This window comes from Symphalangus syndactylus, chromosome 2 (assembly GCF_028878055.3).
Source record: "Symphalangus syndactylus isolate Jambi chromosome 2, NHGRI_mSymSyn1-v2.1_pri, whole genome shotgun sequence".
NCBI classification, from domain to species: domain Eukaryota; kingdom Metazoa; phylum Chordata; class Mammalia; order Primates; family Hylobatidae; genus Symphalangus; species Symphalangus syndactylus.
The window spans coordinates 35,275,381-35,291,564 of record NC_072424.2 but is presented as its reverse complement, the minus strand read 5'-3'; the positions used below and the strand labels follow the sequence as shown (position 1 = coordinate 35,291,564).

The window sequence follows — 16,184 nt, the reverse complement described above, 5'->3', positions numbered from 1 at the left end:
CAAGAATGGCCAGGCACAGTGGCTCATGCCTGTAATCCCAGCATTTTGGGAGGCCAAGGAGGGCAGATCACCTGAGGTCATGAGTTTCAGAGCAGCCTGGCCAACACAGTGAAACCCCGTTTCTACTAAGAATACAAAAATTAGCCCGGTGTGGTGGTGAGCGCCTGTAGTCCCAGCTACTAGGGAGGCTGAGGCAGGAGAATTGCTTGAACCCGGGAGGCAGAGGCTGCAGCCAGCTGAGATTGTGCCACTGCACTTTAGCCTGGGTGACAGAATGAGACTCTGTCTCAAAAAATAAAAATAATAAATAAATAAATAAATAAAACTACCATGAACTATTTCTCTGGGCATCTTTGCTTAATATTACCTTAGATAGGGATTAGGCAAAAACAAAAGGACCTGCAAATTGTCCCAATCAAACAAATCTTTCTTTAGCCATTGAAGTTAGGCTCTAGAATCTGTACTTCATATGCTCTATTGTACACTTTTGTGCAGATTTGGGTATCTAGTTTTGTTTCTGTTTCTGTTCCTAGTAAAAACTCCTTTTGAAAAAACTTTCAACCAGGCGCAGTGGCTTATGCCTGTAATCTCAGCACTTTAGGAGGCTGAGGCAGGAGAATCACTTCAACCCAGGAGGCAGAAGTTGCAGTGAGCTGAGATCGAGCCCCTGCACTCCAGCTTGGGAGACAGAGTGAGATTCTGTGTAAAAAAAAAAAATTAATAAAATAAAAACCCTTCATCTCAGCTAAACTAAATGCATGCTGCTGGTGGTGACAATAAGACTAAAACATGTATCCGGGCCTTGTGCTCCTTCAGCAGAGATAAAGTGAGAACAGGTAAGTGGGGGAATCAGAGTGAATCAAGACTGGGCATTTGAGCCTGACATGGTGGCTCATGACTGTAACCCCAGCACTTTGGGAGGCTGAGGTGGACAGAAACCCCAACTCCACTAAAAATACAAAAATTAGCCAGGCATGGTGGCATACACCTGTAGTCCCAGTTACTCAGGAGGCTGAGGTGGGAGGATTTCTTGAGGTGAGAAGACGGATCCTGCAGTGAGCTGAGATCATGCCACGGCACTCTAGACTAGGAAACAGAGGGAGACCTTATCTCAAAAAAAAAAAAAAAAAAAAAAAAAAAGGCTGGGTGCGGTGGCTCATGCCTTTAATCTCAGCACTTTGGGAGGCCGAGGCAGGCGGATCATGAGGGTCACGAGTTAGAGACCAACAACAACAACAAAAGACTAGGCATTTTTTTGCAAATCAAAACCACAATGAGATACCATCTCACACCAGTTAGAATGGCGATCATTAAAAAGACAGGAAAAAACAGGTGCTGGAGAGGATGTGGAGAAATAGGAACACTTTTACACTGTTGGTGGGACTGTAAACTAGTTCAACCATTGTGGAAGTCAGTGTGGCGATTCCTCAGGGATCTACAACTAGAAATACCATTTGACCCAGCCATCCCATTACTGGGTACATACCCAAAGGATTATAAATCATGCTGCTATAAAGACACATGCACACATATGTTTATTGCGGCACTATTCACAATAGCAAAGACTTGGAACCAACCCAAATGTCCAACAACGATAGACTGGATTAAGGAAATGTGGCACATATATACCATGGAATACTATGCAGCCATAAAAAATGATGAGTTCATGTCCTTTGTAGGGACATGGATGAAACTGGAAACCATCATTCTCAGCAAACTATCACAAGGACAAAAAACCAAACACCGCATGTTCTCACTCATAGGTGGGAATTGAACAATGAGAACACATGGACACAGGAAGGGGAACATCACACACCGGGGACTTTTGTGGGGTGGAGGGAAGGGGGAGGGAGAGCATTAGGAGATATACCTAATGCTAAATGACGAGTTAATGGGTGCAGCACACCAACATGGCACATGTATACATATGTAACAAACCTGTACATTGTGCACATGTACCCTAAAACTTAAAGCATAATAATAATAAAATTTAAAAAAAAAAAGACTGGGCATTTTTTTTATTTTTTTAAAGAGACAGAGTCTCACTTTGTCACCCAGGGTGGAGTGTGCAGTGCAGTGGCATGATTGTAGCTCATTGCAGCCTTGACCTCCTGGGCTCAAGCAATCTCCTTGCTTCAGCCTCCCAAGTAGCTGGGATCAGAGGAGCACACAACCATGACTAGCTAATTTTTTTTTTTTTTTTTTGAAACGGAGTCTCGCTCTGTCGCCCAGGCTGGAGTGCAGTGGCGTGATCTCTGCTCACTGCAAGCTCCACCTCCCTGGTTCACACCATTCTTCTGCCTCAGCCTCCTGAGTAGCTGGGACTATAGGCGCCCGCCACTACGCCCGGCTAATTTTTTGTATTTTTAGTAGAGATGGGGTTTCACCGTGTTAGCCAGGATGGTCTCCATCTCCTGACCTCGTGATCCACCCACGCTGGCCTCCCAAAGTGCTGGGATTACAGGCGTGAGCCACCGTGCCCGGCACGACTAGCTAATTTTTAATTTTTTTTTTTTTTTTTTTTGAGACAGGATCTGCCTCTGTAACCCGGGATATGTGCAGTGATGCAATCTCAGCTGACTGCAACCTCCGCCTCCTGGGCTCAAGTGATAGTCCCACCTCAGCCTCTTGAGTAGCTGGGACTACAGGCTCACCCCACCATACCTGGCTAATTTTTGTATTTTTTGTAGAGTCGGGGTTTCACCATGTTGCCCAGGCTGGTCTCAAACTCCTGGGCTCAGGCGATCCTCCCACATTTGCCTCCCGAAGTGCTGGAATCACAGGTGTGAGCCATGGTGCCCAGCATCTGGCTAATTTTTGCTTGTGCTTTTTCCCTCATTTAAGTTTTTGAATTTTTTAATAGAGATGGAGATTCACCATGTCGGCCAGGCTGGTCTTAAACTCTTGCTGATGCAGGACAATCGGTTGAATCTGGGAGGTGGAGGTTGTAGTGAGCCAAGATCGCACCACAGCACTCCAGCATGGGCGACAGAGCAAGACTCTGTCTCAAAAACAACAACAAAAAAAACTTTTAATTCCCTTGATGTGAAATTGTATTTCTGTTAATGTAGCCAATGAACACATTGGTTTTGGGAGTAGCTACAGATTTGTAGAGCAATCAATTGGCATTCTTAGTTACTTAATTTATAGGCCAAGTAGATCTAACCAGGCATCTACTTAGTTCTCTGCAATTCTTGGAGGTCAAGTCTAGGAAGGTGGAACAAAGAAAAGGTAGGCTGGGAGTGGTGGCTCACGCTTGTAATCCCAGTTCTTTTGGGAGGCTGAGGTGGTCGGATCACTTGAGGTCAGGAGTTTGAGATCAGCCTGGCCAACATGGTAAAATCCCGTCTCTAATAAAAATACAAAAATTAGCTGGGCATGGTAGTGCATGCCTGTAATCCCAGCTACTCGGGAGGCTGAGGCAGGAGAATCACTTGAACCCAGGAGGCGGAGGTTGCAGTGAGCCGAGATTGCGCCACTGCACTCCAACCTGGACGACAGTGAGACTCCATCTCACACACAAAAAAGGGGGGGGCCAGTAACAACAAGGTGAAACCCCGTCTCTACTAAAAATACAAAAATTAGCTAGGTGTGGTGGCGCATGCCTGTAGTCCCAGGTACTCGGGAGGCTGGGGCAGGAGAATCACTTGAACCCACGAGGTAGAGGTTGCAGTGAGCCGAGATCTTGCCAATGCACTCCAGCCTGGTGACAGAGCAAGACTGTTTTAAAAAAAAAAAAAAAAGAAAGAAAAGATAGAATTTTTTTACTCACAGTACTTACCAATAACTGCTTTTTATTAGATTCTTAGAGGTGTTGTAACCCATAGGCTGTGAGTTCCTTGAAGAAAGATCACTCCTCTTTGAATCTTCTTGTCCACATGTCTAACAAGTGACACTCTTAACTTCCTCATTACAGAAGTGTTTATCAAATAATTACATTTGATATTCTACTTTTAAGGAGATAAGTATTTTGCCATGTTACAGTAATGAATGGGATGGTTATTGAGGAAAATAGGGGGAAAGTGAACGCTTACCCCAAGTCTACAGTTGAGTCTCTGTGGGGATAATCTCTTCCCTGAAATGGTAAAATTTGTAATGTGGCCGGGCACGTTGGCTCACACCTGTAATCCCAGCACTTTGGGAGGCCAAGGTGGGCAGATCACTTGAGGCCAGGAGTTTGAGACCAGCCTGGCCAACATGGCAAAACCTGTCTCTACTAAAAAATACAAAAATTAGCAGGGCATGGTGGCGGATGGCCTGTAATCCTCGCACTTTGGGAGGCTGAGGTGGGTGGATCACGAGGTCCATGAGGTCAGGAGTTCGAGACCAGCCTGACCAACATGGTGAAACCCCATCTCTACTAAAAATACAAAAATTCGCTGGGCATGGTGGCGGGTGGCCTGTAATCCCAGCTTTTCAGGAGGCTGAGGCAGGAGAATCGCTTAAACCTGGGAGGTGGAGGTTGCAGTGAGCCGAGATTGTACCACTGCACTCCAGCCTGGGCAACAGAGCAAGACTCTGTCTCAAAAAAAAAAAAAAAAAAAATTAGCCGTGTGTGGTGGCACAGGCCTGTAATCCCAGCTACTCGGGAGGCTGAGGCACAAGAATCGCTTGAATTTGGGAGGCAGAAGTAGCAGTGGGGTGAGATCACGCCACTGCACTCCAGCCTGGGTGACAGCCTTAAGACTCTGTCTCAAAAAAAAAAAAAAATCTGTAATGTTGAAAACAACCAAATCTGGGTTCTAAAGACAATAATCTTTAAACATTAACATCTCTTCAACTCTCGGTCAACTCACTTGTTACAAGTGGCACATTCTAAGTAGCTACTAAAGATCAGGCTTTTTTTGAGACAGTGTCTTGCTCTGTCGCCTAGGCTGGAGTGCAGCGGCAGGATCATAGCTCACTGTAGCCTTGACCACCCAGCCTATTGATCCTCCTGAGTAGTTGGGACTACAGCCATTCACCACCATGCCCAGGTAATTTTTTTTTTTTTGGAGAGATGGGATCTTGCTATGTTGCCTAGGCTGGTCTCGAATTCCTGAGCTCAAGTGATCTGCCCACCTTGGCCTCCCAAAGTGCTGGGATTACAGGCACGAGCCACCACGCCTGGCTTATTTTTTATTTTTTTTTGAGATGGAGTCTCACTCACTCTGTCACCCAGGCTGGAGAGCAGTGGCACAATCTCGGCTCACTGCAACCTCCATCTCCTGGACTCAAGTGATTCTCCTGCCTCAGCCTCCCAAGCAGCTGGGAATACAGGCACACACCACCATGCCCAGCTAATTTTTGTATTTTTAGTAGAGACGTTGGCCAGGCTGGTTTCGAACTCCTGACCTCAAATGATCTGCCCGTCTGGCCTCCCAAAGTGCTGGGATTACAGGCATGAGCCACAGTGCCTGACCTGGTTTTTTTTGTTTGTTTTTTGAGACGGAGTCTCGCTGAGTCCCCCAGGTTGGAGTGCAGTGGCGCGATCTCAACTCACTGCAAGCTCCGCCTCCTGGGTTCACGCCATTCTCCTGCCTCAGCCTCCCGAGTAGCTGGGACTACAGGTGCCCGCCAACACGCCTGGCTAATTTTTTGTATTTTTAGTAGAAGTGGGGTTTCACCGTGTTAGCCAAGATGGTCTCGATCTCCTCACCTCGTGATCTGCCCGTCTCGGCCTTCCAAAGTGCTGGGATTACAGGCGTGAGCCACCGCGCCTGGCTTTTTTTTTTTTTTTTGAGATGGAGTCTCGCTCTGTCTCCCAGGCTGGAGTGCAATGGTGCAATCTCGGCTCACTGCCTCCCAGATTCAAGCAATTCTCCTTCCTCAGCCTTCTGAGTAGCTGGGATTACAGGTACCTGCCACCATGCCCAGCTAATTTTTATATTTTTAGTAGAGACAGGGCTTAACCATATTGGCCAGGCTGGTCTCGAACATCTGACCTGAGGTGATTCACCTGCCTTGGTCTTCCAAAGTGCTGGGATTACAGGCGTGAACCACTGCACCTGGCCCTGGCCTGGTTATTTTTTAAAAACCCACAGTAAACACTAACATTTCCAAATAGGTTAAAATACATTTTTATTAAATGTTAGAATAAATTTATACACAATTCACAAATTCTTTACAAAGAATTGCCAATCTTTGTCCAATTTTGTAGTGGTCTCTAAACAGATTCAGAAATTCTGCTGTGAAACAGGGTTTATAAAATATTTCTTTTAGAAAGCATCACAATGCTAATTTTAGGCAAAATAATGTTTTAAAACTGAAGTCTTTGCATGGAGGTGAGCTCAAACTCCCTTATTCTTTATTCCAGTGACGAAATAATGAGAAAAATAAACATTAAACTGACTTACTAAGAAAACAATGAATAAGTAATTCTGTAAACTTCTCAAATTCTCCTAAAATTTTTATTACTTTCAGAAGCAATACTATTGCAAGGTATCAACAACCACACTATGTACCCAAATACAATGAATGTCAGAAATAAAAATACTGTCACAAAGAAGCACCCCTTATTGGAAGATGTATTGAAGATGTCTTATTACACTGAAAGTTTATAGCACAGACCATAAACTTAGAGTCTTTTCACACATAATAACAATTCATCCATTTTGAAATGAGTAGCTTCTCCTTTGTAGTGTTGCTAGTATAAAAAAAGATACAAGTTCAAAATATGCTGGCAACATACAAAAGTGGCCAATAGTTTTGGTCTTTGAGAGTATACCCTGCAGTTTAACAAAGACTGCTTTGAATCTTCCATTCAAAAGCACACTTCTCTTCCAAAAAGATGACTGCCCAACTGATGCCATCCCAGAGAGCAGATATCCCAACCACCAACTTGAAATGGCTGAACAAAGAAAACTAACCAATTACTTCAAAGATGGGAAGCAAAATCAATGTCAAGGTATTTAAAATCATAAGAAATTTTAAAATTCAATTTTTGAAAAATTTCCCCTGAGCTTTGGCTGCTTATTATATACAGTCTCTAGTAACAGATGCATTCCATCGTTCCAAGTTGTACTTATAAACGCTATAATTCTTGGTGCTAAAAATAGGTAAGTTATGTTTTCAATAGCAAAGTGGTAGCAATTACATTTCATGGAAATCTTTGGTGAGATGCAGTCCTGCAGAAGCCTCCTTTGTTTCCCTCCTCATAATGTGCCTAGAATCTTCAAGTTATCTTCAGAGGAGAAACCACAAGACCATAATGAAGGACAAGCAGACCATCCTCAAAAGGGGAGAAAAAAAGACATTTTGCAGTTCTTTCAAACCAGTAATGCAAATGATCAAGTCAAAGCTGGCTTATTTTTTTTTTTTTTTTATAATCTAACACTAAGGTGAAATTCTTTAATTTAAAGAAAATAAGTGGACCATATAGTTTCTTATTCACCAAACACTCCTTGTGAATGTGCTTTTTTTCTGAGACGGAGTCTCACTCTGTTGCCCAGGCTGGATGGAGTGCAGTGGTGAAATCTTGGCTCACTGCAACCTCTGCCTCCCAGATTCAAGCAATTCTCCTGCCTCAGCCTCCCGAGTAGCTGGGATTACAGGCACCCGCCATCACGCCCAGCTGATTTTTGTATGTATGTATTATATGTATGTATGTATATATTTATTTATTTTTCAAGTCGGAATCTTGCTCTGTTGCCCAGGCTGGAGTGCAGTGGTGCGATCTCCGCTCACTGCAACCTATGCCTCCCAGGTTCAAGCAATTCTCCTGCCTCAGCCTACCAAGTAGCTGCAATTACAGGCGCGTGCCACCAGGCCCGGCTAATTTTTGTATTTTTAGTAGAGATAGGGTTTCGCCATGTTGGCCAGGCTGGTCTCAAACTCCTAATCTCAGATGATCCTCCTGCCTCAGCCTCCCAAAGTGCTGGGATTACAGGCGTGAGCCAGAACACCCGGCCCGACACCTAGCCCCACTTTTTTTTTTTTTTTTTTGAAGACAGGGTCTTGCTGTGTTGCTCAGGCTGGAGTTCAATGGCCAAATCTGGACTCACTGCAGCCTTGACCACCTGGGCTCAAGCGATCCTCCCACCTCAGCCTCATGAATAGCTGGGACAATAGACACACACCACCACCAGGCTCATTTTCATATTTTTTGTAGGAGACAGAGTTTCACCATATTGCATAGGCTGGGCTCAAACAATCTGCCCGTCTCAGACTCCCAAAGTGCTGGGATTACAAGCATGAGCCATCTAGACCAGCCTGTCAATGTGTCTTTTTAATGACTCTCAGGAGCCAATTCTGAAACTATCACGTAGCCATAAACACAAACTGGAGTGCAGTGGCACGATCGTAGCTCACTGCAGCCTCAATCTCCCAGGCTCAAGTGATCCTCGAACCTCAGCTTCGCAACTAGCTGGGACCACATGCATGTGCCACCATGCCTGGCTACTTAAAAAAAAATTTTTTTTCCCAGTATAAACGAGGTCTTGCTATGTCACCCAGGCTGGTCTCAAACTCTTGAGCATCAAGCAATCCCCCCATCTTGGCTTCCCAAAGTGTGGGATTACAGGTGTGAGGCACGCATCCAGCCCAGACTTTTTTTTTTTTTGACACGGAGTCTGGCTCTGTCACCAGGCTGGAGTGCAATGGCACAATCTCGGCTGACTGCAACCTCCGCCTCCCAGGTTCAAGCAATTCTCCTGCCTCAGCCTCTTGACCAGCTGGGACGACAGAGGCCCGCCATCACACCTGGCTAATTTTTGTAATTTTAGTAGAGACAGGGTTTCACCATGTTGGCCAGGCTGGTCTTGAACTCCTGACCTCAGGTAATCTGCCCACCTCAGCCTTCCAAAGTGCTGGGATTACAGGTGTGACCCGCTACGCCTGGCCCTAGACTTCTTAATAGATTACTTAAGCATTAGATTCTCCTAAAAAAGACTCAACTACTACAACGCATCACAGATCTGTTCATTTCCACATAAATGCAGCTCACCACTATAATAATTGCTAAAGCTTTGAAACACTTACTTATTTAATGAAAGCCTAAAATATATATGTTTTACTTCTTCCTTAAAGAATGCCCTCAGCTGGATGCAGTGGCTCATGCCTGTAATCCCAACCCTTTGAGAGTCCGAGGTGGGCGGATCACTTGAGACCGGGAGTTTGAGACCAGCCTGGGCAACATAGTGAAACTCCCCTCTTTTTTTATAAAAAAAAAAAAGGAAAAAGAATTTTTTAAAAGAGTAAAGAATGCCCTCGGGGCAGTTGGGCAACTTAACCCCCATACTATATGATTCCAGATGCTATGTGTCCAAGTCTTTTCATTTACTTTTTGTGGGGTTCTATCTCCTTTCTTGATACCAGGTCTTAATTCTTTGGCTCTCACCAAGGCTGCATCCAGCAAGCAATCCACTTTTTTTTTTTGAGACGGAGTTTCGCTCTCTTGCCCAGGTTGGAGTGCAATGGTGCGATCTTGGCTCACTGCAATCTCCGCCGTCCGGGTTCAAGTGATTATCCTGCCTCAGCCTCCTGAGTAGCTGGGTGGGATTACAGGCAGGTGTCAACACCCCCTGCTAATTTTTGTATTTTGAGTAGAGATGGGGTTTCTCCATGTTTGTCAGGCTGGTCTCGAACTCGCGACCTCAGGTGATCCGCCCGCCTTGGCCTCCCAAAGTGCTGGAATTACAGGCGTGAGCCACAACGCCTGGCCGCAATCCACCTTTTTAAGGGACTATTTCTAATTTCCTGCAGACTGGATAACTAGCTAAAAGGAAAGGTCATTGGGAAACGTGCCACAGACCTGAACTGAGCAACACAGAGAAGGGGTTGCAGCTCATATATCCTGTATTTCCTGTGCTACTCTGGCTATTAATCTCTTTTGCTTCTTTGCTAAGCTTTTCCATGGCTCCGCTTCCTCACTTCTCAACTCACTGCAATCTAGTTTGTGTTCCTGGCAATTACAGTAAAAACTCACCAGAGTTCTAGAAAAAGGTTCACAAATTCAAGTGCCCACAAGGGCCAGGCCAGTAACATAAATGAATACATAAGTTAGGTATGTGAAGTCAATAAGGAATGTTAAAGACCAGTGGTAAACCAGAGAGAGCAGATGTCTATCTAAAGAAATTTAAACTCAAGGCCAGGTGCAGGAGCTCATGCCTATAATCCTAGCACTTTGAGAGGCCAAGGCAGGTGGATCACCTGAGCCCAGGAGTTCAAGACCACACTGGGCAACATAGTGAGACCATGTCTCTACAAAAAATACAAAAATTATCTAGGTGTGGTGGCACATGTCTATTATTTCCAGCTACTCAAGAGGCTGAGGTGGGAGGATCACTTGAGCCTGGGAGGCAGAGGTTGCAGTGAGCCAAGATCATGCCACTGCACTCCAGCCTGGGTGACAGAGCCAGACCTTGTTTCAAAAAAAAAAAAAAAGAAAAAAAAATTAAACTCAAGGCCAGGTGTGGTGGCTCATGGCTCATGCCTGTAATCCCAGCACTTTGGGAGGCTGAGGCTGGAGTATCACTTGAGCTCAGGAGTTCAAGACCAGCCTGGGCAACAAAGTGAGACCCCCATTTCTACAAAAAATAAAAAAATTAGCCAGTGGCACACCTCTGGTAACCAGCTACACGGGAGGCTGAGGCAGGAGGATTGCTTGAGCCCAGGAGGTTGAGGCTACAGTGAACCATGTTCCTGCCACTGCACTCCAACTTAGGCAACACAGCAAGACCACACAGCAAGACCCTGTCTCAAAAAAAAGAAAGAAAGATTGTTTATTTCATTCATTTATTCATTCATTTATTATTTTGAGACAGGGTCTTGCTCTGTCGCGCAGGCTGGCATGAATGATCAGAGCTCACCACAGCCCTGAACTCCCAGGCTTAAGTCATCTTCCCACCTTAGCCTCCCAAGTAGCTGGGACTACAGGTGCATGCCACCATGCCCTGCCAGTTTTTGTATTTTTTGTAGAGACAGGGTTTCAGCATGTTGCCCAGGCTGGTCTCAAACTCCTGGGCTCAAGTGACCCTCCTGCCCACCTCAGCCTCCCAGAATACTGGGATTACAGGTGTGAGACACCATGCCTAACCTGAGTACATTTTATGATGTTTGCACAATCATTAAATTGCCTAACAATGCATTTCTCAGAACATATCCCTATTGTTAAGTGACACATAACTGCACATATATTTGCAGACTTAATGACTGTGGTTTATTGTGGAAATCTTTATTGAATTTTTAAAAATAAAATTAATTAAAAATGTTCTTTTTGGCCGAGCATGCTGGCTCACGCCTGGAATCCCAGCAGTTTGGGAGGCTGAGGCAAGCAGATCACTTGAGGTCAGAAGTTCAAGACTGGCCTGGATGTCTAGGCAGAAGCCTGCTGCAGTGGCAAAGCCCTCAGAGAACCTCTACTAGGGCAGTGCGGAGGGGAAACGTGGGGTTGGAGCCCCCACATAGGGTCTCCACTGGGGAACTGCCCAATGGTGCTGTGAGAAGAGGGCCACTGTCCTCTAGATCCCAGAATGGTAGATCCACTGACAGCTTTCACTCTGTGTTTGAAAATGCCATAGGCACTCAACACCAGCTCGTGGGAGAAGCCATGGGGGCCAAACCCTGCAAAGTCACAGAGGTGGAGCTGCTCAAGGCCTTGGGAACCCACCCTTGCACCAGTGTACCATGGATGTAGGGCAGGGAGACAAAGGAGATTTTAGAGCTTTTTTTTTTTCTGAGACAGAGTCTTGCTGTTGCCCAGGCTGGAGTGCAGTGGTGTGATCTCTGCTCACTGCAACCTCTGCCTCCCGGGTTCAAGCAATTCTCCTACCTCAGCCTCCCAAATAGCTGGGATTACAGTAGTGCACCACCATGCCTGGCTAATTTTGAGCTTTAAGATTTAATAAGGGCCAGGCATGGTGGATCACGCCTGTAATCCCAGCACTTTGGAAAGCTGAGGCAGACAGATTGCCTGAGCTCAGGAGTTTGAGACCAGCCTGGGCAACATGGTAAAACCCCATCTCTACAAAAAAATACAAAAAGTAGCCAGGTTTGGTGGTGTGCACCTTTAGTCCCAGCAAGTTGGGAGGCTGAGGTGGGAGAATCACTTGAGCCCGGGAGGCAGAGGTTGCAGTGAGCCTATCACGCTACTGCACTCCAACCTGAGTGACAGAGAGAAAGACTCCATCTCAAAAAAAATAAATAAAAATAAAAAAATTAATGGCTGCTGTTCTGTGTTTCAGACTTACATGGGGGCATATAGCCTCATTCTTTTGGCCAATTTCTCCCTTTTGGAATGAGAGTTATTCGCCCAATGTTTATACCCCCCATTGTATTTTGGAAGTAACTAACTTGTTTTTGATTTGACAGGCTCATAGGCAGAAGGGACTAGCCTTGTCTCAGATGAGACTTTGGAATTTTGAGTTAATGCTGAAAGTGTGTTAAGATTTTGGGGGACTATTGGGAAATCATGATTGTCTTTTGAAATGTGAGGACATGAGATTTGGTGGGGGCGGGGCATGATTTGGGTGGAATGATACAGTTTGGATCTGTGTCCCCACCAAATCTCATGTTGAATTGTAATCCCCAATGTTGGAGGTGGGGCCTGGTGGGAGGTGATTGGATCACAGGGTTGGATTTCTCATGAATGGTTTAGCACAATTTCCCCCTGGTACTGTCCTCACAAAAGTGAATAAGGTCTCATGTTATATGGTTGTTTAAAAGTGTGTAGCACTTCCCTCCTTATTCTCTCTCTTGTTCCTGGTTCCTATCATGTTTTTGCCTTCAGCCATGATTGGAAGCTAAGCTGCTATGATTCTTAGACAGCCTGCAGAACTGTGAGACAATTAAACCTGTTTTATTTATAAATCACCCAGTCTCAGGTATTTCTTTATAACAATGTGAGAATGGACTAATACAGTATGTGAATTACATCTTAACAAAACTGTTATTTTAAAAAACAGTTCAGGCATGGTGGCTCACATATGCTATAATCCCAGCAATTTGGGAGGCTGAGATGGCTGATTGCTTGATCTCAGGAGTTCAAAACCAGCCTGGGCAACATGACAAAACCCCATCTCTACAAAAAATTTATAACATAGCCAGATGTGGTGGTGCACGTCTGTAACGTCTGTTGTCCCAGCTACTTGGGAGGCTGAGGTGGGAAGAGATCAATTGAGCCCCCTAGGTTGAGGCTACACTAAGCCATGATTGTGCCACTGCATTCCATGCATTCCAGGCTGGGCAACAGAGTGAGACCTTGTCTTTTTTTTTTTTTTTTTTTTTTTTTTTGAGACAGAGTTTTGCTGTTGTTGCCTAGGCTGGAGTGCAATGGTGTGATTTCAGCTCATTGAAACCTCTGCCTCCCAGGTTCAAGCAATTCCCTGCCTCAGCCTCCCGAGTAGCTGGGATTACAGGCGCCCACCACCATGCCCGGCTAATTTTTTGTATTTTTAGTAGAGATGGGGTTTCACCATGTTAGCCAGGCTGGTCTTGAACTCCTGACCTCAGGTGATCCCCCCACCTTGGCCTCCCAAAGTGCTGGGATTACAGGCGTGAGCCACCAAACCTGGCCTGAACTTGTCTGAAAAAAAAAAAAAAGAAAGAAAAGAAAAAACTAATCTCTAGTGACAAAATCAGAACAATGGTTGCCTTAGTGCTAGGGAGAAGAATTAACTGGGAAGGAGCATGAGAGAACTCTCTGGGGGTGACAGAAAAGTTCTGTATGTGAAGGAGGGGTTTGAGTTAAACAGACAGGTATTTATTGAAACTCATGCATTTCATTATACGTCAATTAAAATATATCATATGTACATTATGCACATATAACTATGCATGTGTGTATATTTTCTGCTTCTTCCAAGGAATTGTATAATTTGCATTAAGAAAATAATTCTTGGAAACAGATTGTGAGGACAAGAAAAAAAAATAATTCTTATAATATTCACATCTTCTTTTGAGCAGTTGTTCCACTGAGACAAATGAACACAGGCAATTATACCAAAAAAAAAAAAAAGAATTATATTTCTTTTCTTTCTCTTTTTTTGAAAAAGGGTCTTACTCTGTCACCCAGGCTGGAGTGCAGTGGTGTGATCATGGATCACTGCAACCTCAACCTCTCGGGTCAATCAATCTTCTCCCCCCTCAGCCTTCTAAGTAGTTGGGACTATAGGCATGTGCCACCACACCTGGTTAATTTTTGTATTTTGTAGAGATGGGGTTTCATCACGTTGTCTAAGCTGGTCTTGAACTGTTGGACTCAAACAATCCTCCTGCCTCAGCCTCCCAGGTAACGGACCACAGGTGTGCACAACCATGTCTGCTAATTTTTCTATCTTTGTAAAGACGGGACTCGCTATATTGCCCAGGCGAGTCTTGGAACTCCTGGGGTCAAATGATCCTCCCATCTCGGCCCCACAAAGTGTTGGGATTATAGGAGCAAGCCACTATGCCTGGCCAAGAATTACTTTTCTTTTCTTTTTGAAACGGAGTCTTGCTCTGCCGTCCAGGCTGGAGTGCAGTAGTGCGATCTTGGCTCACCGCAAACTCTGCCTCCCGGGTTCAAGCGATTCTCCTGCCTCAGCCTCTTGAGTAGCTGGGATTACAGGCACCTGCCACCACGCCCAGCTAATTTTTCTATTTTTATTAGAGATGGGGTTTCAGGATGTTGGCCAGGCTGGTCTCGAACTCCTGACCTCAAATGATCTGCCCGCCTCTGCCTCCCAAAGTGCTAGGATTACAGGTGTGAGCCACTGTGCCTGGCCTCTTTTTTTTTTTTTTGAGACATGGTCCTGCTCCATTGCCCAGGCTGGAGTACAGAGCCACTCATGGGTCACTGCAGCTGCGACCTCCCAGGCTTGAAGTGATTCTCCCACCCCGCCTCCCAAAGTGCTGGGATTACAGGCATGAGCCACCACCGCGCCTAGCCGCATTTCTTGTCTTTATAATAGAGATATTTACCATATGTTTTCTATACTTAGATACACAAAATGTTTGTCCTTGTGTTATAATCACCCACAACATTTAATACAACAAACCAATCACATAACCTAGAAACAGTGCATCACAACACACAGCCCAAAGAGGGAGCAGAAACCTGGATTTACCCAACAGGCCATGACTGTCAGCCAGGTGTGGTGGCTCATGCCTGTAATCCCAGCACCTTGGGAGGTTGAGGTGGGCAGATCGCTTGAGGCCAGGAGTTTGAGATTAGCCTCGCCAACATGGTGAAACCTCATCTGTATTAAAAATACAAAAATTAGCTGGTGTGGTGGGACACCTATAGTCCCAGCTACTTGGGAGGCTGAGGTACTAGAATCACTTGACCCCAGGAGGAGGAGGTGCAGTGAGCCGAGATCACGCCACTGCACTCCAGACTGGTGACAGAGCAAGACTCTGTCTCCAAAAAAAAAAAAAAAAAAAAGTCACGGTTGGGCACGGTGGCTCACACCTGTAATCCCAGCACTTTGGGAGGCTGACACGGGCGGATCAGGAGGTCAGGAGATCAAGACCATCCTGGCTAACACAGTGAAACCCCGTCTCTATTAAAAATACAAAAAATTAGCCAAGCGTGGTGGCGGGCGCCTATAGTCCCAGCTACCCGGGAGGCTGAGGCAAGAGAATCCCTTGAACCCAGGAGGCAGAGGTTGTAGTGAGCTGAGATCACACCACTGCACTCCAGCCTGTTGACAGAGCAAGACTCTGTCTCAAAAAAAAAAAAAAAAGTCACAACTAATTTACACAACAAGTAAGGGCTCCAGGACCAATGATCACCAGCTATCCAAGTACCAAAAAACTATGCTTCTGAAATCTCTTGATGCTGATTCTGGCGCCAAGAGCAAACGATGCCCTATGTGTGCCACTCACAGCAGAAGCCCTTTTTTTCCCAAGAATTATATTTCTAGCAAACAAAAATTTGTTTGAGAGTCCATCGAATCTTCATTAGTACTTCATAAGCTTCTCAGAGTCATATAGCTCTTAAAACAATTTTCACAGCCGGGTGCGGTGGCTCACACCTGTAATCCCAGCACTTTGGGAGGCCGACGCAGGTGGATCACTTGAGGTCGGAAGTTTGAGACCAGCCTGACCAACACAGAGAAACCCCGTCTCTACTAAAAACACAAAATTAGTTGGGCATGGTGGCGCATGCCTGTAAACTCAGCTACTCGGGAGGCTAAGGCAGGAGAATTATTTGAATCCGGGAGGCAGGTGTTGCGGTGAGCCAAGATCACACCATTGCACTCCAGGCTGGGTGACAAGAGTGAAAC

The 16,184-nt window shown here is 45.4% G+C and overlaps 1 protein-coding gene and 1 non-coding gene across 6 annotated transcripts in view; both read right to left on the bottom strand.

Moving 5' to 3' along the window:
- Positions 1–6,043: 6,043 nt before the first annotated feature.
- PCGF6 (polycomb group ring finger 6) overlaps positions 6,044–16,184 on the bottom strand; it is a 47,252-nt gene continuing 37,111 nt past the window's right edge. For 3 of the 5 annotated variants that reach the window (XM_055250360.2, XM_055250376.2, XM_055250397.2), the window contains one exon: positions 6,044–7,210. In XM_055250360.2, coding sequence (XP_055106335.1) covers positions 7,154–7,210 — 57 coding nt within the window. In that variant the 3' untranslated portion in view covers positions 6,044–7,153. The remainder of the gene's footprint in view (positions 7,211–16,184) is intronic. The other 2 variants (XM_055250367.2, XM_055250385.2) reach the window with 1 other exon arrangement.
- LOC129478172 (U11 spliceosomal RNA) lies at positions 15,667–15,799 on the bottom strand. The gene has a single exon (XR_008656326.1). It is a non-coding gene; the product is annotated as a U11 spliceosomal RNA (small nuclear RNA).